We start from the raw sequence: 27,315 nt of genomic DNA, 5'->3' as shown, positions 1-27,315 counted from the left end.
ATAAGCATTTTATCTATTATCTCATTATTTTAAGAGAAAATGAGTCATCATGTTCGCTCTCAAGGTCACAAAATTATCACGTTAATCTAAAAAGATAAAAGTATCTAGACCACTCATTGTTATGATAATCTAACGGTCTAGATTAAAGTAAAGAGTCCATATCAAATACGATTAATAAATAGCTAAATTCAAAATTTAAAAATATGCAACATTAGTGGTTTGATTTCCATGCAAATTGGGAAGCAAAATACCTAAACTAAGAGTACATGTAAAATACAATTAATCAATAGTTAATATTCAAAATAAAAAATAAGGAAATCAATAATTCAATTTCCATACGGATTGAGAACTAAAATGTCTAAATAAAGTGTCCATGTAAAATACAAAAAAGAAAATGATATACACCATTGATTGATATGATCATCTACAGTCTATATTAAACCAAATAATCCATATCAAGTAAAATTAATAAATAGCTAAATTTGGAATCAAAAAATGAAAAATTATCACATTAATCGTTGGAAAAAAGAAAGATCCACGTCGTTGATTGTGGTGGGCCCAAGTTATAACGGTCAGATCTTTGCTTGATTAATTCGGGCGTCCATAAATATGAAATCTGTAGTAGAGATAGAATCTATTATATAATACAAAGCTAGATTCTTATTGATTCAGAAACAAGTCCAATCTTTTCACCCTTGACTCCTAAAGCAACCTAGATCATGAAACGACAGTCTCTTCGACCAAGAGCTCTTGTCATGGGTTAATATAATGCACTTCGATGGGACAAGTATCTAGCGAGAGGCAAAGGCAGTCGATGTATGAGCCTGAAACCATCGCAAGCTGGATAGGCGATTACATTGGCACAAAGTCGTGGTCGCAAACTTGTCTAGGGCGAGAGAATAGCACAAAGCATATGACATGCAAAGCTTTTGTCGCCTAGCAAACTCGACTCCCACCTTGGGTCGCATGCTTCCTCAGCACAACCAAATCGTAGAAGTCACAGTCAAACAAATCTAATTCAAGGTGCAAATTGCAACAAAACAATATCAAATAAAGGCATTGATCCTCGTTGCGCCCTCAAGAGCCATCGAAACATCTTCATCAACAGGATCAAAGGTCAATCGATGTTGCGACGACCTGAGAACCGATAGCCGTCAGACGAAAGGAGCAGCGTACGCCTTGAATTGAGTGCCCATGGGCGAATGGAGCTTTGCCAACCTAGAGTCGCACACTCGTGGACGAGAGTGGCTGTGATGGCCTGAGAACCGATAGCCAGCGGACGAAAGGAGCAGAGCATATCTTGAATCGAGCACCTGTGGTGAACGAAGCTATGCCATCCTGGAGTTGCATGTCCATGGATGAGAGCGGCTGCGATGGCCAAGGAACCGCATGCCAATGGATGAACACGTCGTTAGTTGGCCTCGGAGTCGTGTCCCAGTAGACGTGCGCGACGACAGCCCCGGATCATATCACCGATAGGTAACCTTCACAAGCCTGACTGAGGTGAGCTTAGGAATCGCTGTCAGAGGGTGAACTCCTCAAGCGGGGATCCGGAGGGACCCCCTTTGAGATTCGGCTAGGGGATGATTCTGAATCCACTTTGTAGGTGAAATAAATGGGAGTAAATGAGATGCAGGTGGAGGTGGAATGATCAGACGCAGGAAGGAGTAAATGCTCAGGGGATTTTTAGACAGGTTCGGGCCGCACTGAGCATAACACCCTACTCCTGTGTGTATGCTATAAATGCTCTGAGAATGACTCACGGAGGATCTACTGTGTTACAAGAATATTTGTCTAAGTCTAGAGCTTCGTGCTCCTTATTCTTCAAGACTTGTCGATGTGTTCCATGCTTCGGTCTGGTTCTTTGTCCTCCTTCTCCGGGGTGCCCGCCCTGCTTATATACCCGACGGGGTGGTAGTGTACCCAGAAAGGATGGTACGAGTTCCAAAGCGCCATAAATAGAAAGCAACCATCATGGCTGCTGCGCGAGGTGACGGGGAGGGTTGAAAACGCGCCCCTGTCCGGTCTTGTTTCTCATCATTCTGCTTTTCGGCGAGTGCTGCGGGGAGGGCCCACCAAGCAGCCACCGAGCAGCCCCGCGTACCCTCCCGGTCAGAGTAGGCCTAACACAGCAGGGCGGTAGGCGGAGTGCCTTGAGCTCCGCGACGTTATCCCGAGGCGCGCCGGATAACGCGCGATGGGACCCGTGCATTAAATGTCCCCAGACCTCCCTGCCAAGCCGTGGCAGAGACTGACAGCAAGCGTGGGGGGAGTGGTTGGAAGTGACAGGCCACGCGCCCCCTTAAATGCAGTATCGGACTTTTCACCACTTGACACCTCACCGCTGGGCCTCTGTGGGGACCACCGGCGAAGGACTTCTCAGGCCCTCGGGGAACTGTGAGTGCTCGGGAGCTACTGTTCGCAGCACCGAGCACTCTCTCCCGGATATGCCCTCTCTTGGTCCTCGGGGAACCGAGTGTTCGGGGGCCACTGTTCACGGCCCCGAGCACTCTCTCCCGGAACTGACTGTTCGGGTCCTCGGGGAACCAAGTGCTCGAGGGGCCACTGTTCACGGCCCCGAGCACTCTCTCCCGGAACTGACTTCCCTTAGGTCCTCGGGGGACTCGGGTGCTCGGGGGCCACTGTTCGCAGCCCCAAGCACTTTCTCCCGGAACTTGACTTTTTTTGTTATCGGGGAACTTGGGTGCTCGGGGGGCCACTGTGCATGGCCCCGAGCACCATCTTCCCGGTACTTGGTCTTCTCGGGTCATCGGGGAACTCGGGTACTCGGGGACCACCGTTCATGGCCCCGAGCACCCTCTCCCGGAACTTGGTCTTCTCGGACCTCGGGAAGATAACCCTCGAAGGAGGACGCCACGTGGCACTCTGCTGTTTTGGCCTTGGGACTCGGGGACCCCTAGTTCCCATGTCACCGACAATCACCCATTCCTCGGTCGATTTGATCTAGAGGGGAGAATAGGGAAGGGGGAAGGGAAGGTGAAGAAAGACCTGTGGTTTCTTTGCTAGGGCAAGTCTAGATAAGAATTGCATCTCGCTTCTTCCCCTTCCTCTCCCGGTGAATGCAAGAAGCTAGCTATGGTAGGCACTGAGCAAGAAAGTAGCCATGGTCACCAAGTAAGCAAGCAACAGCACCAACGTTGTGAGTACAGGTGGTTGCGCTACAACGCTGTCGAGCTTACCAATCCATCCACGACAGTCGATCTCATCATGGCGTCTGTGCTGTCGCCCAATTTGAAGGTTATCCCTTTCCTTCCATCCTTCTGCTGAGATTAAAGGGCCAAACTACCTCCGGAACAACCCAAAGCAACGCAAGAAACGGAGCTACACAAGCAGGAATAAGTTTACCGAATCTTAACCAGCCCATTTGATTTTGATTTTGTCTACGATTCGTGTGGTTTCGATTGGGAGTTTCAATTTGTCTAGAAAATTTCTATTTTCCTACAATCTCGGTGTGCTTCGCTGTTGCAAGGCCCTCCTCATGGTCGTTGTGGGAGCAGTAGCAAGCTCAAGAGGAGGTAAAGAATCAGCGTGAGCAAGAGAGATAGTACTGTAACTTATGCAAGTTTCAAGTATCTGATATATCTTTCTTAATACACTATGTTAGCTTCACACACATCGAACAAGGGATACCACAAAACTCCAGAACACAATTTGTCTGGAGTATTTGCTTACAATTTTTCCCCATATTTAGTGCATAATCTTTTTGGTACAATCACAATTTTTCTGGAGTATTTGCTTATAAAATAATCTCTGTACCCCAACCAATAAGTAACCAATAGCAGCAGCAAAAGAAAAAAGCAATTGCACGGACAATTAAGAAAATATATGCGCTGGAACAAGGGGATGTTAACGTGATCAACTTTGAAGAAGACATTATTTGTTTTATATTTCAGACAATCACACACAATTAGAGATCCTATTTTGGCTCTCTTGAGTGGGAAAGGAAATCCTTGCTTAGGTCGGCAATTTTGATATTAGAATTTTGCCTAGCAAGAAAATATTTGGACTAAATAAAATAAAATAAATAATATTTGAAATTGGGATTAGAATAGAAAAAAGAAGGATACATATCAAATATAGTCTTAGAAAAAAAATCAAATTATTATAAAAATTAAATACATAAAATTTCTAGTTCTATATATTGTTGTTCCGCACGTGCCATCTCGCTGCATATATGGGTATGGTGGATCAAGGTTTAATTTGTTTTATGAAACACAACTGGGACGCAGTACAAGTACGGAACTAGAACTATATTTGCAGGCTATATAGCACACAAGTTACATTGCAACATATACTAGCTCCATTTTCCTTCAAAAAAAATAATACTAGCTTGTAGCTCCATCCTTTTGCGCTGGAGATCGATCGAAAGGGATTCGATTCGATTCCATAATTCCGATATCATCCCGTAGCTAATTCAGTTCGGTGGCTAGCTACAACTAGACCAAGGAAGGAAGTGATCGAAAAGATTGATGTTGTGACAGATGATGAGGATGGTATGGAGGCGATGGACCGCTCGACGATGGTTGTCATGTCGTAGGTGGTCCTAACGAAAACTTTTCTCCATTCCATCCTTCATTTCCTGCTGCACATAAAGATGCATGATATTCACTTCTGCATGCGGACCTGAGTGAATCTGAATCGAACCGAAGCAGAAATGTCAGTCGGTTAGTGGTTGTTCCGTCAGTACTTGGATCATACAGTTGCATTACCTCGTTGTGTTAATCCAGTTCGGTTATGTCTAGCTGCTGGCCTGAAAGTAAGAACTAAGAAGCAATGGAATTAATCTGTCGACTGCCGCTGTATGTATGTGTCAACACAGTCCGGTTTGGTTGCTTGGAAGACAGCGTGGACATCTATCTAGCTATCTACCTGCTTTGCTTTGTGCTTGCGTTTGCGCTTTGCACTTTGCACTTGCACGCAGAAACTTCAAACTTGTCAGCTGTGTTTGTTACTGAGCCGAGTACTTGAAACTGAAAGAATCAGCTTTTGTTGGGTGCAGGCATGGACTGGAGTGGAATTCCAACCCATTCCATTCACATTCAGCAGGTGCTGTCCTCTTTGCTGCTATTCCTAGCAAGTCAAAACCACTGCACGTCTGCACTGCACTGGTAGCATAGCAGTAGAAGCAATCAGTGACTCATCGTCGATCGCTGCTGCTAACTCCTAGTACAGACTGGTGCAGAATCGAATCCATCGCTCGATCAATCAGTCATCCATCCTCTCTCTCTCCAGTGAAGCAGAAGCAGAAGTAGAAGCACTTTTCTCTGCTGCTGCGAATCTGCATCGGACGGAGCAACCGGCCCCACCAGTCAGAGATACCGCGGGAGAGAGAGCCTGCTTCGGACTCAAGACGAAGAGCCAAAAAAAAAAAAAAACCCTCCCGACACACCACGCCAACGAAGCCCAGCGAAACCGAAGAAGCGAACACGAAAAGGAAGCCAAGGGAAGCAACGAAAAGGCCACGCTACCTTCCAATCCCCCCTCCCCTCCCCACCCCACCGGCTCCTCCTCCTCTTCCCCTTCCTGACTTCCTCTTGCCCGGCATTGCCTTCTTGCATTGCGGCGGCGCTGGCGCAGGGGCAGTCGAGAGGAGGGGTGTGATGATGCGCCGGGTGCCCGAGTGGCTGGATACGCTCCTCTCCACGCGCTTCTTCCTCGCCTGCCCCGCCCACCCGGCCTCCCCGCGCAACGAGTGCAACATGTTCTGCCTCGACTGCCGTGGCGCGCCGCCGCCCGCCTTCTGCTACTACTGCCGCGCCCACCGACACGCCGCCCACCGAGTCATCCAGGTTTGATTCGATTCTTGCCTTTCTTTCTTTCTCTTCTCTTCCCATCTTTGCAGTTGCAGTTGCAATTCTTGCAATGCGGCCTGCTGCAAAGGTTGCGCCACCCGATTCATTCGCCCACCCGATTCTGTTTCAATCACAGATACGAAGGTCCTCGTACCACGACGTCGTCCGCGTCTCCGAGGTCGAGGACGTCCTCGACATCACCGGCGTCCAGACCTACGTCATCAACAGCGCCAGGGTCCTCTTCCTCAACGAGCGCCCCCAGCCGCGCGGCGCCGGCGCGGCCGCGGGCAAGGCCGCCGCCTCCCCCTACAACTGCGAGATCTGCGGCCGCGCGCTGCTCGACCCATTCCGATTCTGCTCCCTAGGATGCAAGGTACGAGAAAAGATTGCGCCTTTTCTTTCGTTTCGTTCGTTTCTCTTCTTGTTCTCTTTAATGCAATACGATACTAGAAGGAATGGAATGGCGTTCGATCGAGGCGCCCCCAACGGCAAATGCCTAACTGCTCAATGCGGTTTCTGTTCTGTTCGGTCACGTTTAATTCGCCGCCCCGCCCCTCCTCCGTGCAGTTGGTGGACACCAAGAGGAGCAACGGCCACGCAGCGGCCACCGGCAACGTCGGCGAGGCCGGCGGCGCCAATGAGGCGGAGGCCGGCGGGAGCAAGGACGGCGCCGCTCGGCCGCAGGGCAGGCGGCGGAAAGGGATCCCCCACCGCGCGCCCTTCTGGTCCTGACCGCCGACGGAATCCATTATCGGTCGCCACCGGCAACAGAAGCAACAGGTAGCAATCGATCAATGGCGCCCAGAACCAGAAGAGAATCAGCATCGAGACAATGGCAGCAACGGGGGAGCGAATGGAGGAGGGGAGCACGCAACAAGAATTTGACGGCCTGGCCGGCTTCGGTTGTACTTACATACCAAAAGAAAGAGAGAGAAAAGAAAAGAAAAGATACTGCCCGCCCAACTAGAGAGAGAGAGAGAAGCAAGCGAGGCAGCCCCAACCACCGGTGCCGGGGCCGCGCACGCTGGACTGCAGTAAGCAACATGTCTGTCCCCATCTCTCTCTCTTTCTCTCTCTCTCTCTCTCTGAGATAAATTCTAATTAGGATCAAATTGAATGGTTTTACATTGCTTACATTGGTCCCTAATTGCTTTTGTTCCTGTAAAAATCGTTGTGCATTGCATTGCGAATTATTATTCCTTGGGTCGGGGGCAAGCTGAAAATAATGCTGATGAGAAAGCAAGGGCATCCATCCTGTCCATATATACTCCTAGCTGAGAGCATGAGAAAAGCAGGCCAGGCGTGTAGGAAGGAATACGAAAGGAAAACGAATGACTGTCTTTTTGTTTGTCTGTCTCGTGCCTGCCCAGCTATTAGCGACAAATTAAGCTCTGCATGATTAGTTTCAGCTTCATCAGCTTCCTAATACAGTTGAGTATAATGCTGCTCCTCTCTCTCCTCGATCCTCCTTTGTTAATTCATTTATTTATTCATTCATTATGCAACGTACTCTCTCTCTCTCTCTCTCTCTCTCTCTCTCTCTCTCTCTCTCTCTCTCTCTCTCTCTCTCTCTCTCTCTCTCTCTCTCTCTCTCTCTCGTTTTGGAGCGAATATGTATAGATAATGTGCCTTTCTGGCTTGGCACGGCAAGGGCATATCTGCTTTTTTTTTGTTTCTGATGAAATCAAATCGAATGAAATGAAATGTGTGGAGTACTGATTACTAGGCTAGCAGAAGGCCGGCCATAGTTGCCCACATTACATTGCAGGTGGATTATGCCTAATATATTAAGTATCTGCGGCTAATGAAGCTGATTAATTGACCATATGCATGCCTGAGTAGTTGGGTTGGGTTTGTTGATCGATGAGATGATATGAGCTACCACTACCAGTATAGTACTCGATCTCCAGCGAATGAATTGAATAATACGGAGGAAGATCAACCGGTGTATAGTAGTAGGGCCGAATTGAAATTGAATAAACCCAAATGCCAGACCCCAACTATCTATCAATCACCTGCAACATGGACTGACTAGTTGCTCGCTACATGACTTTGCCTTTGCCTTCCCTTGGGTCCATCTCCATCAGATTCTCTCCTTTCTGCCCTGAATTGATGCATGCATGCTCGCTTGATGATGCATCGATCCACACTAGTTTATATTGATCGATGATCATATCCATCGACGCAGTTGGAAATCGAATTGCGCATTCGTCATTTCTAAGCTAGTCTTCTTGGCTAAAGCCAATGCTTTCGTTTGGTTTGGTTTTTGGTCCCCCAGACCAATAAAGCATCATGAATTGATGGTCATAATGCGATCTCACAACTAGTCTTCCATCCACTTTTTATTACATATATAATAGTGTGGCACGTACCATATGCTGGTTGGTATTCCTTCAATTCGTTTTTTTTCTTCTTCTTTGCTTCAAATTCCTTCGAATTCGTTTGAGAGCGGATACGTTGCCTGATCAAAATATTGTTGGTCCAATCGGAAGTGTCTTCATGACCCATGGGCTTAGAGCAGAGGGAGACCGTATTACAACGTTGCTGCTTGCATGGACCTTCTCAACTTGTAGCCCGCTAGTGGGGACCTAACAGGCCGCTGCAGCCTGCTTTAGATAGTAAATAGTGGGCTCAATTCCAAATCCAAAATTTTGAGCTCTCTCTCTCTCTCTCTCTCTCTCTCTCTCCGAATAGGGCTGGAACTATATTGATTTTAGAAGAAATACATCCCTATATTACATAGAGGTCCCTGAGAAATAAAGAACTTATAAAAATAATACAACCATGTCCTCTTCTTCACCTCCGGTAATCTCTGCTATTTTTCACCTCGCCTTGTAGCAGCTGAGCAGCAGATCTGAGTCTCTGAACGAACATCGGTGGTGCCCTCGTTGAAAGAGGTAAATGATCAAATTTGGCGCTACCTTTCATGGATTCACTGAATCAAGTAGCACAGAAAACAAAATACACGGCTAATGGCGATGAAATTGCCGACCTAGAACAACTACCCACACACAAGCGAATGATGTAGTTCTCCAACCCAACTGCAAAGAGATGAAGAAAATCCAACCTCCCACACCTTCATCGGAGTTGCCGCCATTGCTGGAGAAGAGGTGGAGGAATCCAATCCTACATGGTTGTTGCACCATCACAATCACCATGAGAAACTCTAGCAAACAATATATTTATTGGAGAAAAAACAAATTCTACTAGTAGATCTATGAGAAAGACAGAACCCCGCTCTTTCTCACCACCGACGGGTTATTAGAGGTAGAGGATGAGAGAGGCCAAGGGTGTTGGCGGTGCGGAAGCCCTAGGCCAAGTCAACGGCCGGCCCTTTTGTGAAAGACCCTTGATATTGAATGCCATGCAGGTACTCTTTTGAAGCACCTTCTTTCATGAAATTCAGCTTCTACTCTGCCTTCCAGGAGTGTACTTAGAACTTCAATATATCCAGGGATTTTAACTTTTTTTCCTTCCAAAAACAAAATGATTTTTTTAAAAGAAATAAAGGGAGAGTGCACTTAGAACTTCAATATATCTGAGAATTTTAAAATTTTCTAAAAAAACATAATTTTATTTTTTAAACTTGTGTTAATTATATTAACTAACGCCTGATAAGGCAAGCTACCGATGTGTATGGCGTATGGTATATCTTGGCTTATGTCGATGCGATAAAAAAGGAAATCTAAGTCGGACATGCATGATTGTATATACAAATACAGTTGAGTCGCTCTAATTGTCAACTTTGCTTATGTTGATACCTTGCACCTCGGGCTAATATGAACGTTCACGAACTTCATATGTATTACGCATCACACACAGTCGGTACGGTTTGGGGCAACCTAGCTAGATGATTAACTAATTATTGAGTAGCACAAAAGTTGCATTGAAGCTTAATCACATAATTCAAGAAATAAGACATAAGTAAAGCAATGCATTAAAGTAAAGGAGAGTGTCTATAGGTTATAGCTATATTATGTATTGTGAGGTTTATATATATTCTTGTACATGTCTAAATGATGTGAAAAAATATGTATAAGCGATAGTTTGTTACACTGGAAGTGGCATAAGCTACTAGCAAGTACTTCCAATGTTAGAGATAGTAGACGTATTTTTTAAGAAAAAATAAATTTTATGTATTTTGACTACAATTGAATCAAATTATAAAAATATCTAGTGTATAAAAATTATACAACTAGTTTCACAATTCAAAATAATTTCACACTACATAGTTTTTAGCTATAAATGATATATTTTATAAGAAAATCTTAGTTAAAATTTAATTTTAAAGACCAGATCTAAAAGAAATATGCATACTATTTTTGAATGGAATGAGTATGACTCTACTTATGAGCTGATCGAGAGTAGTGGATCATCAGCTAGAGCTAAGCTTGCTGGCTAGAGGCGGCAGCTTCCTTGACTGGAGGAAGGTCTTGTGCTTGCCCTCAGCGGACGCGAGGTAGGCGAGGAAGGTGGCGAAGTCCGTGTCCATGTACCGCCGCGGGCTGCGCCCGTCGTCCACCAGCTCCGCCGCCGGCCCGATCACCCGCTCCGCCGGCACGCTGTGGAACGACGCCACCGAGATGCGCGGCCGCGTCGAGTTCACGCGCACCCGGTGCAGCACGCTCTTGTACCGCCCGTTGCTGTAGATCTGCATGCGGATGCGCGCGGCACATCAAATCCAAATTCAATGGCAAAAATAATGTCTCGTTTATATAAAGGAAAAATGAACAACTTTAAACCAAACAGAGTAATATAACTAATTAAATTGCTTGCTGGGATCAGGTACCTAGCTTAGGTTTGGTTTAACTAACAAGTCTGCTTGATTTCTTTTTTCGAAATGAAGTCTGCTTGATTTCTTCTTTGCTGTATATGCATATGATGTACAAGACCAGGCTGAGCTGGAGAAACGTCAATATATAACTAATTCTACTAGCTTATCTAGCTAGTGTGTGTATATATATACACGTATACATACATATATATAGAAAAGATAGTTTGTACTCCTATATATATATATATAATCTAGCCAGCTCACTTCTTTGACTTGTAATATTTATATACTGCCTCGTTCAACATTTTGTCCCCAATAACTAACTAAACGGTCTTATCTAATTAACAAGCCTAATTTGTAGAGGACGTTCATCCTTAAATATTGACCGACGATGGCCCGCGGCGCATATACTTTTTTGCTCAAAAGTCAAGACATGCACCTAGCCTATTTTTAATTTGTAAGGTCAATTTCACTTTCAAGCAAAAATGATTGGCTCCGATATGATCGATCGCGTACTGCCGTACTGCATGCCACATCATGCAAATCCGTACGTACGTATTCCACTACTGTGGTACAGTACTGTCAGCTGGTGGTACCGTACGTACCTCCAAGTGATCGCCGACGTTGACGACGAAGGATCCAGGGACGGGGTCGACGGTTAGCCAGCGGCCTCCGTGCATTACCTGGAGGCCCTCCACGCGGTCCTGCAGCACCAGCGTGAGGAGGCCGTAGTCCGAGTGCGGCGGGATCCCCAGCGTCAGCTCCGGCTGCGGGCACGCCGGGTAGCAGTTCACCGTCATCATCTGCGACGACCCCGCAGCCAGCTCCCCCAGCACCCCGCCGCCGCAGGGGATGCCCAGGGCCTCCAGCGCCGCCTCCATGAGCTCCATGAACAACCCATGGTTCGCCGTCACGTACCTGGACGCCACCTCCCTGCATGCACGTACGTAATTAATACGTATAATGCACGCAATATATACGATCTACGTGCGTACATACGTACGTACGTACACGATGGATGATGAACGCATGTACATACGTACGTACGTACCTGAGGTCTGCGGGCTGGTGGGGCCATGAGGGGACGACGTCGTGGAGCGGCTGGCAGACGAGCTTGAGGAAGTCGCGCCAGCAGAGCACGGCGTCGTTGGCCTGGTTGAAGCTGGTGCCGTACCGCACCGTCGCCCGCACGTCCGGCGACATGTACTGCGCCCGCTCGGCGAACGGCAGGTCGAAGAACCGACGCGCAACGTCCAGCATCCCGCCGCTCACCTCGCTCTCCACACCATGGTTCACCACCTGCACGTGCACGTACTATACGTGTCATGCATTCATTCGTGTGCAGATTAAACGCACTTGATCAAGCTAGCTGACGTCATCTGAAACATGCATGCATGCAGACGTTGCCATGCTCGGTCGATCACCTGAAAGAATCCGTATTCCCGGCACGCGGCGTCGAGCGTCTCCAGCACGGCGGCGCGCTCGGCGGGGTCGCGGAGGCTTGCGAGGTCGACGACGGGGAGCTTCACTCTGCCGAGGCCATCGTTGTCCCTGCCCGGGCGGTCGGATGCCGGCAGGACGAAACTGTCTGGCAGCCTGGTAATGCCGCTGTCGCTGAGGTGCCTCACGCCTTTGAGGCAGTACGACTCGCGCTCGCTCCGGCCGTCAACAACGGCGCCACCGCTGCTCATGACGTCGACCATGGACGCATCTGATCCTTCCTGCTCGGCGGCTACTTCTGTCTTGACGTCGTCTTGCAGCAGCTGGCGGTCTCCGGCGTTGGCCATGTCAACTATCGCCATTGCCGTAGTGGCCAAGCTCATAGTCTTCTTAGCTAGCTGGAGCACAGTAGCTAGTTTGCACTAACAGCTCGTGGCTTGGCTTCCCTCTACCGCTCTATGGCTAGCTACCTTAGAGATTGGCATTGTGCAATTGCCAGATATGAGCAATTTATAGGGGAAGATCGACGAAGGCGAAGGCGATGGAGAGACAGCAGAGAGGACTGCTCTGCATTGAAACCGGACAAGGTTTGGTTTGGTTTGGTTGCGACTCATGCATTGGCTCGCAAAGCTAGCTACGAATCGCCACGGCAGGCGAATGGCGACAAGTGTTGGTTGGTTTGTCGCCGAAAGGACGTGAGCTACGGCGGCGATGCCTCAATTAATAGATGTCCTAGACCTCTGCCATCCATCTCACCTGATCCCTTGCCTCTCCTGCACTTGCCTAAGACAAACAAGATCGTGTAGCCTCTTCTTTTTGCTCCGACGAAATGGTACCGCATGATATCGTTTTGGACACTTGTAAGGGTTTGTTTTGGAAGAGGGGTATCACTCTATAAAATCTTCAGGATTTTTTTAGAAGGAAGATTGTCAGCCGCTGTACTACCTAGGAATTTGCTTCTCTTTTTCAGTTTCCCGTCTAGGAATCGTATATATGGATCTGAAATTTTGTACCATGCGATTTTTTCCTGCGATTTCAGCGCATATTCGGCAGTACAAGAGGGGGGAAAGAAAACAACGGAGTGCTATTGTTCCCTGCCCTTGGAATGGTGTGGGTCTTTTTGGTTCAGTGTAGCTGTCTGCAAATCAAGATGCCCAAGGTCCTTTTCGTTGTGTCGTTTGCTCCAGATTCGCTGCATTATAGGACAAACAGGCCTTAGCTAGAGGCAATCAACAAGCTCAAGGTTTCATCTCGGACCCGCTTATTCACTCCTTTCCACCACGCAACACAGGATTTCATCTCGAATTTACTGAAAGCAACTTCTTTTTTCCAGGATTATGTACCTATTGGGAGCATTATATTATCACATTGCAGGTTTACATTTGCATTGCGTACATGATGGATTGACTACTTACACCGCACCCTTTTAACCTTTCTCCTTCCTCTACTGTGGAAAAGGAAACACACCCGGGCCGGCCTGACGGGCTTATGCAACTCTCTCTCTCTCTCTGTGTGTGTGTGTGTGTGTGTGTGTGTGTGTGTGTGCGCGCGCGCGCGCGTGTTTTATTTTCTATGCATTGCTCATGTATGTTTTTGGCCGGGAAAATAGTTCTCTCCTGCATCTATCTGCAAACAACGGTGCAAGGGAAGCCGAGCAGTCTCTTTCGTTTGGAAAGCTCGCATGCTATCGCTCCAACAGCAAGTTGGTGATGCGGCCGCTGAATGCCTCACGGTTTGGGCTACGTGAGATGAATGCCGTTTCCTTCCGATTACCATGGGCGCCGAGAAAGGAGCGAGCGACCGGTTTCGCTTGCAGCAGTTTCTTATAGTCGACAACAGAGCACAGGGTTCTTCCTTCCAATCAGCACTCCTAGCACATCCGAGCTGTGCATGCGCTTGGTGATGCCACTGTCTTACAATGATAATGTCGTGACAGGCAACAACAGAGGTTCAGCACTCCTGGTCCATCAGAGCAGACCAAGTCGAATTGACAAAGCAAATAGAATTGACAACACATCAAATCAAATGATGTCGCAGTTTCCTTTCTCACCTTACATTTTCATTTTACAAACACATCAAATAGAACCGCACCCAGGTACACAACAATCTAAAACTGCAACTGTCATCTCCATAAACTCGGACCAAATCCATATGGTGTTCTCTGAACAAACCTATCATCGTTAAGCTGCATCTGCTGAGCACCATTGATACCGTACGGGTGAGGGTGAAAGCCATTGATCACTGGATGCTGGGCTGCTGGAGGAAAGCCATTGATAACCTGGCCTTGGTGCTGCAGTTGAACAGGATTTAAATGAATGAAATTACCCTGTGGTAGGCCTACCAATCCCTGATGAGGATGATAAACTGAATGCAAACGTGGTCGTGACAACTCATAAGCATGCCCTGAAGAGGTAATCAGATGCTGAGGCATATGAGCAAACTGAGTACTTGGTTGGGTGGCAACAACTGGCCGATGCATCTGAGGGATAAAAACAGTAGGAGGCCGTGAACTAGAAACAGGAATATAAGCAGCCGGGACAGTGTGTGCAGTAGGCTTCACTCTCTTCTGTTGCACATGACTGTTTCCCGAGTCAGGTCCCAAGATGCTTTTCTTCTTAGCATCTTTCTCAACGGGACAAGTGACTGGCTTATCCTGATCAAGGTTCTTCCTCTTATCATTTTTCTGCCTAGGGTTAGTGCTTGTCTTATTCCGATTAACGTCCTTCCCTTTAGCAATTTTTTGGTTGACGTTAGTGATTGGCTTATCCTGGTTAAGGGGCCCAAACAAAAGGGCCTTCAGCTTGGGCGCATCAATTTTACCCATAAAGAACTTGCTCAAATTAGAAACAGTAACCCTTAGGTATTCACAGATTTTCTGCATCTCCTCCTTCCCCACGGATCTGGCGAAATTCTGAGACTGGTCCAAGAAGTCCTCGACCTGCATGAATTGTTGGGGTAAACAACGTTCTGCAGCATCCAGTGTAAAGTTAAATCCAGATTCATAGGAGACTTACACTCAAGTTACTGACACCTCTTTCCCAGGTCTTCGAGATCCATAATCCTTCAAAATTGCTGGCACAGAGCCCTTGCTCCCATAAACCCTCCACTGAGACTAGCTGCGTGAGAGAAAGCCAAGAGTACATGTAAATGAGCAGAATGAGCTACAACTTAAGATGGGCCCATGAGGAGATTGAATTATACCCAAAAAGAGTGCAATAGTTAAATCCAAAAACATCAAAGCATATGCCTATGGGTCCAAACATGAAATATTGATATGCAACAAACATAAATAGAAGGTGAACTTTAAACAACTCACTTTACTCATTAGTGATGCAAAAAGTTCAGCAATAGATTCTTTATTTCTGCTCCCAAAACCCTCGAACAGCGAGACACTCCTCTCAATACTTGCAAAATCTGAACCGTCTGCAAGAGGATAGAAACTATCTTACTAGTATCTATAGCCAGATGAGAGCAGGATGATCCCAGAAAATGCAGTAGCAAGGAGAATGACATGTGCTCAAATTAAGGGAGTACCTTTCAATATGGCAGAAAATGCAGGTAATATTGGAGGATGCCGGGTCTGCAATCCACATTGTACAATTAATAAGTGCATGCATTTCTCTCGTTGTTCAAATATAAAAGAGTGCTACTACTAACAACTCTCATATACATTCAAGCCACAAATCTATAATGAAAAATTCCATATGAACAGTGCCACTACTAAAAGTAAAAAAGTAAGTTTACCTGTAAATGGAAAGCAACTAAAGAAATAATTGCCATCGAGCTCATTGTTCGGTCTTTGGGGCTATTAACATCATGTGCCTTGGCCCAGAACTTCATCTGCAAAATAAACATTATGGTTGTTGTCATATCAATTATATGGGGAGTTTCATGTCAGTTAGCATCTCCATCAAAACCAAGATATCAAGACAAAGAATCTAATACCAGATAACACAGTATCCGAAATCTATCATCAATTGATGAAATACATGTAAATATCATTGATCTTGACATGCCATCTTTGTTTTCTACTGAAATATCACACTCTACACCAGTTCCCTGATCAATAACCTTCAGTACAGGTACTCTAGCAGTTACAATAGGTGAAACACCATAACAACGACCACTTCCTGAAATAGGCAATATAAGAGATATATAAGACAAGGAAAAGACAACGCACTATGTTGTGATCCTAGGATAATTAGGGGGATAAACATCCGCCAAGAAGATAGCCGAGCGGTGTCGGTTCCAATTCCTAACTTATCACCTTCTAAACTTATCTCTAAGGAGTCATAATTCAATCCAATTCCTAACTTATCTCCTACCAAATTTATATCTAAACAAATCAATTCGAATCCTAACATACCAATAGATTTTTTTTTTCACAAAGGAGGCCCACACCCCCAGCCACAAAGGAACTGAGGAGCGCCTCCGGGTGGGAGCACTAGGGATCGAACCTAGATTGCTCCCCTGGGGGCTGCCCTCAGGAACCAACTCGGCTCGGCAGCCCCTCAAACATACCAATAGATATACTAACTAATCTATCCTAACCTCACTGATCTCGTGTTACAGTGACGCGGCTACTGTTCACGCACGTGGTTACTGTTCCTGCACATAGCACACTAACGTTGGCACTGAAATGCTTCTGCTAAGCGCCTTGTCACATTTCCAACAAGTACAGGAATGGAAAATTTGCTGGCATCTAACATGTATCAGAATGAAAAAAAATGCTGGATACATTAGCCTCACTTTTTCCCTCCACTACACCCCTCCCATATCGATCCTATTCCACAACCTTGTCGCAGAAGAATCCTATTGTACAACTGTCCAAATAATACAGTAATACACAGCTGCTGCTGCCAAGCTGAGGTGGTCATCCCAATTTTATGCGATTACAGTGATTTCACAACTCACAACAACAACAAAATATTTCAGGGAAAGATTAGTGCAAATCACCTCTATAGGGTATTGTACAACTGTCCAAATAATATAGTAACATGCTAGTTTTTGTAAGGGTGATGTACAACTGTCCAAATAATATAGTAACATGCTAGTTTTTGTAAGGGTGAATCTGAATTAATGGATTTTGCCGGAGTAAATATTGAACTCAATGTAGAAGCCAATCTGAGGTGAATAAAGCATACGCATTACACCTTTAAATCTTCCTTCAAAACAGTTTCAATACTCACATGATGGCATCACTGTGTCAGAACTTTCGAAAAACCGTTTCACATTATCTGTATTGTGTCATATACTCGTATTACTGCACATGTTGGTGCGAGCTAGCCAGCTAGGTAGCAGATCAGTTTCCACTAAACTGCACGACCAGCTTCTCTAATTACTACTGCTGCAGTTATGTTTCCTTAGATGAACTTTTATGGTCACTTCAAGATTACTTGTACGTATTAGTTCTGACACATTCCCTTGTCCAAATCTATTATTTCCAATCCTTAATTGTGCAAGTAATTCAGGTAACAGATTAAAAATGAATATCTAACAAAATCTGGTGTGCATTTAAAGGTTAAAGGACAAACAAATGCTATGAACAATAATTACTCTGATGAGAATGTAGAACTTTTGCAAGCCTCCTAATAGCAGAAATCTTGTCCTTGCGAGGAAACTGATCCTTGGTATCAGTATTAAAGTTGACAGAGAGGTCAAGGTCACTTTTAGGAGTAAATAGATCCATTGTGAATGATCCAAATGCTTCCACAACTGGAAGCCCATTCTTTTTACCTGAAAGGAAGCACCAACCGGGAACAGGTCACATCATCATGCAAATCTGAAATATTCTGATGGAAAGAAAAGACTTCCTTGTAAAGGTGGTAGATATGCAATTTGGCACAACACATGCTGGACACAGAAAAGAGGTGTGCTTTGGCTGGAATTTAACACAAACTAACCCATGTTCCAACAAATTCCCCGAACCGTAACAGGCCATAAATTAAACCAAGTTCAGATTCCAGAATGCACTTTCTTGTTTCTTGATGCGCTATCATGTAGAATACAAAATTTGCTTTAAATGTTTTTCTGCCATTTGAAGCATAAATATTTTTCTAGTACACTAAGCTCGTGCGATATCCATAAATGAGGTGTATGGCGAAACCCTATTCTGCTGTCGCAAAGTTATCTAAACTGTCATGTGTTTAAAAGAATGAGATATTATTGGTGCGTGACTCAATAGCATGCCTGATTGCACATGTGCCTATGGCTTACAAGATAATAGGCGTTCTGCAACCATTCATGAATGTGGTAATTTCAAATCGTATATATGTCTACAAAATTTTAAATTTAAATAGAGACCAGGCATCATCGTTAACAATGATCGCAAGAGCACATTATGAGAATACAAGTCCTTCACCCCCTGATGGCACACAAAAGATCTCTTACCAAAAATTTGTTCAGCAATTTTGTTGAAGACGTCGACCATAAGATGTCGGTGCTCATAGTTCACTGGCTCTGGTCGCAATGATGCATACATTTCCTGAAGTAAACCCTCTAGAGTTGGAAGCAGAGCCGGATCAATGATTAATGCCTCTGACTCCATCTCACACCTTTCTGCATGGCTGTGTAGTGCTAGATGTAATCCAAAATTTAGATCAAGTAATATCATTTACAACATGTATATAAGGGTGTGTTTGGTTGGAGGGATATCCCTGGATGGAAAATGGCCATCTAATTTTTTGAGGTGTTTGGTTGGAGGGCAAGCTAGATGGGATGGCCATCTAGATACAATATTCTTCTGATGCTGGACGAGCCTATCCGCAAAAAGCTGCTGGACAAAGCCATCCATATTCTAGGTGAGTTTTATCCCTGCTGATGTGGCATATTCTTGTTGGGTAAATACATTTTTTTGTTAGCATGCTTTAAATGATATCATCTCCTAAACCGTTTATCTCATTTGCGATCCAATTGTACCATTGTATTCTTTGCAATTAAATCAACAAAACAAGATCTCACATGATTATATCTTCCCAACAGTTTGGCAAGCACGGTAAGAAATATCTTCCCAACAGTTTGGCCTTTTGCATGCTCAGAGAGATGACATATTTGTGCTCTTTCAAAACAAAAGAAGCTCAATTTGTAATACTCAAAGCAGCAGAAGCGACACTAAACAAGTGGCTCTACAGAATGAACCTACTACTACTCCCAAGAAACGTAACGAGATACACTTGCGCGAAATTGGATCCACTTTCCTGATGCAAACGATAGAACACAATGTTTGGTTGTACTCGACCATCCAATAGGAAATTGAGAGATCAAGACCAATACTGGACAGAATCGAGGCTTCATAAGCTTGTTGAGATTTCACAAGGGAAAATGAAAGAGTGGTGAAAGGAAGGTTCTTTTTTTCCCCTCGTTAGAAGAGGAATGGACATAACCGCGTTAACAATGCATGTTCTATCTACTTTGTTCTACTCAACTACTCATATATTGGTCACTGGGGAGCAGCAAGAGTGGGGAAGCAAAACAGGTGTAGAATCGGGAGCAGACGGGGTAAGCAGATAGATGGATAGATACCTTCGGAATCCCATGAGATTGCCACGCTGGGCCTGCAGTGAAAAGCAGAAATTTTTCATCTTCACCATGATACAGAAAGCAGCGCCATCACAGCGATTCCTCGCAGAGGAAAGCATATCGCAGCAAAATACAATTTTTTCGCATATAATCTAATATGAAGCTACAAACAAACACCCGACTAGAATCTTGCCTCCGCAGCTCCAATTCCGCCAAAGAGAGGGAAAAGCAACAAAACAGTAAGAAAAAAGGGGAAAGAGAGAGAAGGGACGAGGCGAAGAACGAACCTGGGGAGGTGGTCTCGGGGAGAGGAGGGCCCGGCTTCGAGCGGGGCGGGGGGCGAAGCGGCAGCCATGGAGTCGGACTAAGAGCGCCGGCTGGCGGCGGCCGTCGGGATCTGCAACAACGGCACGGCGGTTGGGCGAGGGTACTCGCGGCCTTATGCACAAGTCTCTGACGAGTGGACCCCGCCGCTGCAACGGAGGCAGGAAAAAGGCCTGCCTCTCCGACACAGACTTGAGGGCCTTGCTGAGCGTGACCACCTTGGAGAGCGGCGCCTTCTTCTCCACCTTGGAGCGTGACCATCAGTTGGTGGGTAAGCAAACGGGGCTGCCTCGGTTTTTGCCAATCCACCGCGCGCGCGGGAAGGCGTTCTGATGCCCGCCAATTAGTATAGTAGGACATATTCATCTCGGAGCTGCCTATTTGCCTTGCCTCGCTGGTATACTTGCCACATTGGCAGAATAATCAGTACATCACCATGGTTAACTGGATTTCGAAGACGAAGAACATTTAACATCTTCGATGGAACAACAACAGTATAATACTATGTATACCCACATAAAATTTCAAACCTTCAAAACCTGTCCCTGAAAAGAAGAAGGCCACATGGCCAATACAACACTCTCATGGTTGAGTGCATGCCTTATGTAAAAGTATTTCTTTATCTAAAAAAGTTTGATCTGTTATGATCAGTTTATTTGTTTGATCTACTTTGTAACCAGCGTATCTCAGTCTGTTGTAACCGATTGCTGATTCACAATCTACCTGTAAATTCAAATGCTATTGCCGGTAGATACTGCTCATCGTCCGGCATCAGCCTATATAAAGCAAAGGCCGCCTAATGTTTGAGGTGCGTCTATCAAGGATTTGCTTCTTACAATGTGTTCAAAAATAACGGGTTACCTTCGTGGATCAAAGATCGAACATGAATCGAGCCACACGTAATGTATACAGGTTTAGGTTTCCGGTTGGAGTAATATCATATGTCCTGTATGAATGATTATGTGTATGTATTCACTCGAGTACAGGTAATATGGCTAAACTATTACAAGGAGTAGATCGGATCTAGTCTAACCTAGGGCTAAAGTCGCCGAGTTTCTCCTACGCTAAGGTCTTGATACCTACCTCCAATCGCCGAGAGAAAGAGAGTATCTTTCGGGGGTCTGGGTCCCCCTCTTTATATAAGAGTGATGTACCATCTCATATCCAGTCGTAGTTGATAGAGAGTTATTTTTCTTGTCGTCTAAGTAGATAGATTTGTCCTGAATACTAGTCTTATCGAGATGGGTAAGCAATCGAGACCTTCATAGTATACACCTTTTAGATTTCGGGCGTATCAGATACCGCGGATTCGGTTCCATAATATCCAGAGTTGTTAAGTATGCTTACGGCATACTACGTCCGTATATGGTATACTTCTTATGAGTATATACCTTATAGTTAGATATTCGACAGTAGCCCCCTAACTCAACTCAGTAGAGAGGATTTCTACAAGCAACTACTTGAGTACCGCCAAGTCCAAGCCTAGTTGAGTAAGGTAGATTGAACTCACAATCAAAAGAATCGAATAAGAAGAAACTTTGTTCTAAGTATCGAGTGGAAACACTTTTAAGTCGAGTGCCCTGCTGTTATCCGCACTCGAGACTAAATAAGGGCTAGTAATATCGACTTCTCGACATCATTCTCTGAGTAGAGTTAAAAAATCTTCCAAAATTTGAAACAATAGGTATATTCGCATTAAATTCTATCAAACGGGTATGCAGAGATTTGCACAGCACCATCATACCACTTTTCACGCCGATCGAAGTGCCATATTTTTTATCCGAAGCGGAAACAATTTCCAAGTCTCATCTTGGTCTCATCTTGAGGCAAGGCCTATTTAATTATCTGAGGGGAGAACTTCACTATCATTGTCTTAGCCTCGTTGCCTCCTCTGCAGTCTCGCCATTCGAATTCATCCACCACTGTTTACATTCTACTCAAAGACTTCATCTTTCACTTTGGATCTTATGGCAAAAACTCCCGATTGGACGACTTTGCCTTTGGGGGTGCTCGACACTATCTCCAACAAATTGCGGCATCCAGAAGATTTTGCCTTCTTTCATTATATCTGCATCTCATGACATGGAGTGCGTAGGACGGCGGAATTTGCTCCTTGGATCCTGAAGAGACCGTTCGTGCATGAGGATGGCTTGGTGGAGGTCCATTGCCTGGGAAGTGAAGCAGTTTTACCTTTGTTTTCAAGGTTTAGTCAGTGACAGCTAGCAGATGATTGGGGCCTCGAACGAACTCTTGATCGTCATCGAGCGAGGGCGTCAGATCAAAGGTAGGGTAATTAACCCGATGATTGGATGGTTCTGTAATCTCCCATCGCTTTCTCATGATGTGTTCTGGGTACTTGGAGGGGTTCATAGTGCGGAAGGATGAAAAATTATGCATCATCATTGTTTTAAGGATGTCGTACTTTCATCTTCAGATGATGAAAGGAGTGCATGTTTATCTTATCAATGGACCACCACAGTGGTTTCAGATCTCTAGTGGCAAGTTTTGGTGGCATATTTTGGATTTTTTGGATGAAGTGGCTTTAGGAGATCCATCGGGAGCTATGGTGACATTGGAACAATCGATGCTCGAGTTTGAGATCTGGCAACCTTGTCTGATTGGTTCTCGATTGCTCCTGGTCGAGTCTCACGCATTTTTCCTGAAGGTTAGCGAACAAATTGATGATCCAGCCGAGAACAATGTATTGATACCGATTTCCCTCCACACATTCGGTGATGACATTTGGGAGCTACTAGAATAAGAGGCTGTTCCTTGGGTGAAAGAAAGATCAATTCTATTGGGCATAACCTTCAAAGCCGTACCATGAGTACCAAGAGTTACCAACCCTGATCGAATTCTTAGCTTCCACCGAGTGAACTCAGCTTACCACCGGGATGATTATGATGTGCTTGAAGGTTCCTATCATGACGAGGTTTCCAGGACCATAAAATCCCTTGAGGGGAATTTCAAGTGGTGTTCTTGTAAATGGATATCACCGAAGCTTTCTCCTTAGTCGAGTAGTAGGCTTTTTGGTATGCTTTTGTCTGATGGTTGCAATGAAATATTGCTGATATTTTGCCTATCTAACATGATATTATCACTATTTCCTTATCGATGGAATAGAGTTAGCATGAGTAGGTGCAATCTTGATTTGTAGGCGTGTAGACCACCTTCAAGACTTATTGATTGAATATTTATTGATATCTGAAAACTCAACTAGACAAATGATTAGAAATATTGGCCCTCGAGTAATCACTTGAAACAACCATAAGAATAAGGAAAAGACTTAGTGTAAAACTAGAAACATAAAATAATGATGGCCTTTTGTAAACTTTCACTGACTTGCGCGCTTGACCAGTGTACAGACATGAACAAGACAGAGAACACACATGGGATCGACTAGGCCGCACGTCGCGTCGAGGCCGAGCGCCGCGCTGAGGACGCGCACACCGAGGCCGCACGCTTGGAGGAGCAACATTACCTTGATGTTGAGGCCGCAGCCGCCCGTGCCCTCGAGCTCACCAACTCCTCGGTGGCCCTGCACTCATAGGCCATCGTCGTGCAAAACTTTCGTGCAATGGTCCCCATCATCCTCAACACCAGCTCCAACTATAGCTACTGGCGTGGCCTCTTCCTTAACAACCTCAGCAAGTACGCTCTTTCTAACCATGTCCTCTCCGACGACGTTCTGGACGATGAGGAGTGGCGCCGCATGGACTACAACGTGAACTCGTGGATCTACACCATGGTTTCTCCCGAACTTCTTGAGATCATAATGGTCCTCAACGTCACTGCTAGGGTGGTGTGGCTTCGTCTTGAGCAGCAGTTTCTCGGTAACCAGGAGACACGCGCTCTCATCCTCGACGTCGAGTTTCAAAACTTTGTCCAAGGGGATCTCTCTGTGGTGGACTACTGCCGCCGGCTCAAAGCAATGGCCGGCGATCTCACTGATTTGGGTGAACCGGTCGCCGATCGAACACTCGTGCTCTCCGTTCTTCACGGCTTAAATGAGAGGTTCTCTCATTTGGCCTCAATCCTCAAGTGCCAGCGGCCCTTTACCACCTTCATCGACGTGCACTCGAATCTTCTTCTCGAAGAAATCACCATGCAGAGCAAGCCTGGAGCGCCTTCTACAGCTTTCATTGCCGGCACTGGTTCGGGCTCCAAGCTCGGCCAACCTGGAGCCAACCACCAGGGCTCCTCGTTCGGCCACGACACAGGCGGTGGTTCGCCCAGCAACCCCGACACCCAGTCCAACTCCACCAGTAGCGGCTGGTACATCTTCGGCGGTGGAGGCTCAAATTCTCGTCGTAACTGCCGGCGTGATCGATGTCGCGACAATGGGGTCACCGGCTCCAATTCCACCCCTAGCAACTCCCGTTTGGGAGGCTCTCCCCCTGGAAGCCCAACCCAGTCTTGACCTTCTCTATATAATCTATGGACCGGAAGCATCCAGATGTGGCCCAGTCCGGTGCCGCTCTTTGCTGGTCTGCTTGGGCCCCGTCCGTGAGGCCAAGCTGGGTCGTATCCGCCCACCAGACAGCAGTAGGTTTTCTTCACTGGCTTTCCCCAACAGTCAGTGCCATTCTCGGGCCCTCTTTAGCAACAATCGGCTAGGCCCATGGTGCCTGCCCTCAACACTGGCGCCTATGGCTTCTAGGACCAGCATGAGCTCGCCAACTCATTCAATACCATGACCATCACCCCACCTCTAAGCGGTTCATGGTACATGGATTCGGGAGCATCTGCGCACATGTCTTCTACCAACGGTAATCTTCAAGTTTCCTCCCTACCCACCCCCTCTACTCCAACTAACATCATCGTTGGCAACAGGTCTCTCCTTCTCGTCATGGTTGTTGGTTCTACTTCTTTTTCTACCTCTCAACGTCCTATTCATTTATGTCACGTTCTTGTCTCTCCGCATATTATGAAAAATCTCATTTATGTCCGTCAATTCACTACTGACAATAATAGTTCTGCTGAATTTGACCCCTATGGCCTCTCTGTAAAGAATCTACAAACCAAGAACATGATCATCAAGTGCAATAGCTTGGGCCAGCTCTACTCCATGTTTGCATCGTCGCCTCCTTCGCATGCACTCCTCGCTAGCACTCCTTCCTCTACTGTCTGGCATCGGTGTTTGGGTCATCTTGGTCATGAGGCCCTCTCCAAGCTCACCCCCGTTACAGGCATCTCATGTACTAAATCAGAATCCCTTTGTCATGCATGTCAACTTGGTCGCCATATGCGTCTTCCGTTTCCTAGCTCCAACTCTAGAGCCGTTCGGAATTTTGATTTAATACATTATGAGCTTTGGACTTCTCATGTTGCCAGTATCTCCGGTTATAAGTATTACTTAGTCATTCTTGACGATTGCTCTCATTTTCTTTGGACGTTTCCTTTACGACTAAAATCTGACACTTTCTCTACTTTGTCGCATTTTTTCTCCTATATCTCTATGCAATTTGGCTGCACCATTAAGAGTGTCCAATGTGACAATGGCCCGGAATTCGATAACTCCTTTGCTCGTTCCTTCTTCCTCACTACTGGTGTCCAACTGCGTCTCTCATGCCCCTACACCTCCCCACAAAATGGTAAGGCTGAGCGCATCATTCGTTCTATCAACAATATTGTTCGCTCCCTTCTCTTTCAAGCTAGCATGCCTCCCTCCTATTGGGTAGAAGCACGAAACACCGCCACCTATCTCATCAATCGCCACCCCACAAAGACACTCTATTTTTCTACACCCTATTTCGCTTTACATGGTGTCCAGCCCACATACGCTCATTTACGTGTCTTCGGGTGCAAGTGTTACCCCAACCTCTCCGTCACTACTCCCCATAAACTGTCACCTCAGTCTATCCTCTGCGATTTTCTCGGCTATCTCTCGGATCGCAAAGGATACAGATGTCTCGACCTTTCTTCCAATCGTATCATCATCTCACGTCCCATCGTGTTTGATGAGTCATCTTTTCCCTTCTCCGAGGTGTCTTCCCCACCTTCATCCGACTTTGATTTCTTGACCGAGCTCAACACTATTTTGCCTACCTTCTATACTAACCGTGCAGATACACTCGGAGGTCCCTCCCACGGTGTTGCTTCCCCTGCTGGTTTCCCACCACAGGTTGGCACTACACCAGGGGGCGCTTCTACTACTGTATCAGGCGAGGCGGGCCTTTCTCCTGCTGCCCCTGCCGGCCTCTGGCCGCAGGTTATTGCTAGCAGGTCATGGCCTGGTCGCCCACCTAGTTCCCCCCCTGGCTGGCCAAACTCACATTCCTCCAACCCATCCAGTGGACGCTTGCACCAGCCCAGCTCGGGTTGGGCCGATCGCTGCCACGCCCCAGGATGTCAGCCCAGCTGGTGGCGTTGATCCACCCCTAGCGCCTGTGTCGAACGAGCTACAGGTGTCCACGCATACTCAGGCGATCGTGACTATTTCCCAGGCGCCATGTCTCGCGATCCCTCTTTCTGGTTCGGCTACCCCCATGACTCGGGTTGCTGCCAGTCGAACCGGCAAGAAAGTTGCTATCTCCATTCCACCGGTGACCAACCAGCACCAGATGGTCACTCGCGGCAAGACCGGGTTTCGTTTCTCGGTTAATCGCATGAAACTTCATGCCTCCACCCTCTCACCAATTCCTAAGACGTACCGCGACACTCTGTTGGATCCTAATTGGCGCGCTGTTATGACTGAAGAATTTAAGGCTCTCCAGGCAAACAACACTTGGGATCTCATTCCTCGACCTCAAGGTGCAAATATTTTCACCGGAAAATGGGTCTTTCATCACAAGTTTCGGTTGGATGGTTCTCTTGATCTCTACAAGGCTCGTTGGTTTCTTTGTGGTTTCACCCAACGTCCCGGCATTTACTTTGATAAAACTTTCAGTCCTATCATCAAGCCCGCTACTGTCCGCACAGTTCTCACATTGGCTCTCTCTCGTGCCTGGCCAATTCATCAGCTCGACGTGAAGAATGCTTTCCTATATGGAACGCTTTCTGAGACAGTCTACTGTGCGCAGCCCTCTGGTTTTGTTGACCTTGCTTGGCCTGATGATGTGTGTCGATTGAACAAGTCACTCTATAGACTCAAGCAGGCACCTCGAGCATGGTATAGTCGATTTGCATCCCACCTCCTGTCTCTTGGTTTTGTGGAGGCCAAGTCTGACACATCCTTATTCATTTTTTGGTGTGGTTCAGATACTATCTACCTGCTCCTATATGTCGAAGATATTGTCTTGATAACTTCATCTCTGAGTCTTCTTCGTCACACTATTGAGACTCTTTAGTAGGAATTTGCGATGAAGGACCTCAGACCTCTTCATCATTTTTTGGGGATTACGGTTAATCGTTGTGATGGTGCTCTTTTTCTCTCACAGTGACAATATATCCTAGATATCTTGGAGCGGACAAGGATGTCAGCATGTAAGCCCTGCAACACCCAGT

General features: G+C 46.2%; 3 protein-coding genes across 8 annotated transcripts; 1 reads left to right on the top strand and 2 right to left on the bottom strand.

The window, feature by feature from the left end:
• The first annotated feature begins 5,411 nt into the window (after window positions 1-5,411).
• Window positions 5,412-7,273, top strand: LOC133895751 (protein RGF1 INDUCIBLE TRANSCRIPTION FACTOR 1-like). The gene is made up of 3 exons (XM_062336254.1): window positions 5,412-5,810; window positions 5,950-6,186; window positions 6,381-7,273. The coding sequence occupies exons 1-3, from the start codon at window positions 5,622-5,624 to the stop codon at window positions 6,543-6,545; spliced, it is 591 nt and encodes a 196-aa protein (XP_062192238.1). The 5' UTR covers window positions 5,412-5,621; the 3' UTR covers window positions 6,546-7,273.
• A 1,273-nt stretch (window positions 7,274-8,546) lies between these two features.
• Window positions 8,547-12,705, bottom strand: LOC133895778 (probable 2-oxoglutarate-dependent dioxygenase SLC1). The gene is made up of 5 exons (XM_062336284.1): window positions 12,012-12,705; window positions 11,639-11,886; window positions 11,193-11,520; window positions 9,062-10,464; window positions 8,547-8,939 (listed from the first exon to the last, which is right to left on the bottom strand). Exons 1-4 carry the CDS (start codon window positions 12,408-12,410, stop codon window positions 10,189-10,191), a joined length of 1,251 nt encoding a protein of 416 aa, XP_062192268.1. The 5' UTR covers window positions 12,411-12,705; the 3' UTR covers window positions 8,547-8,939; window positions 9,062-10,188.
• Window positions 12,706-14,014: 1,309 nt separating this feature from the next.
• LOC133895571 (protein HESO1-like) lies at window positions 14,015-20,165 on the bottom strand. Of its 6 annotated transcripts, XM_062335995.1 has the most exons (11): window positions 19,833-20,165; window positions 19,549-19,580; window positions 18,418-18,603; window positions 17,584-17,763; window positions 15,973-16,157; window positions 15,772-15,867; window positions 15,562-15,607; window positions 15,344-15,450; window positions 15,042-15,143; window positions 14,882-14,965; window positions 14,015-14,317 (listed from the first exon to the last, which is right to left on the bottom strand). In XM_062335995.1, exons 1-11 carry the CDS (start codon window positions 19,898-19,900, stop codon window positions 14,150-14,152), a joined length of 1,254 nt encoding a protein of 417 aa, XP_062191979.1. In that variant the 5' UTR covers window positions 19,901-20,165; the 3' UTR covers window positions 14,015-14,149. The 6 variants fall into 6 exon arrangements, with proteins under 6 accessions (XP_062191979.1, XP_062191976.1, XP_062191974.1 ...); XM_062335992.1 differs by having other exon boundaries at window positions 14,015-14,965; window positions 18,418-18,802; window positions 19,833-20,158; XM_062335990.1 differs by having other exon boundaries at window positions 14,015-14,965; window positions 19,833-20,158.
• Between the last annotated feature and the right edge of the window lie 7,150 nt (window positions 20,166-27,315).

Source organism: Phragmites australis, chromosome 16 (assembly GCF_958298935.1).
Source record: "Phragmites australis chromosome 16, lpPhrAust1.1, whole genome shotgun sequence".
Classification (NCBI taxonomy): Eukaryota; Viridiplantae; Streptophyta; class Magnoliopsida; order Poales; family Poaceae; genus Phragmites; species Phragmites australis.
Note: the sequence above shows the minus strand (reverse complement) of the source record. Positions and strands in the feature narration are given on the sequence as shown.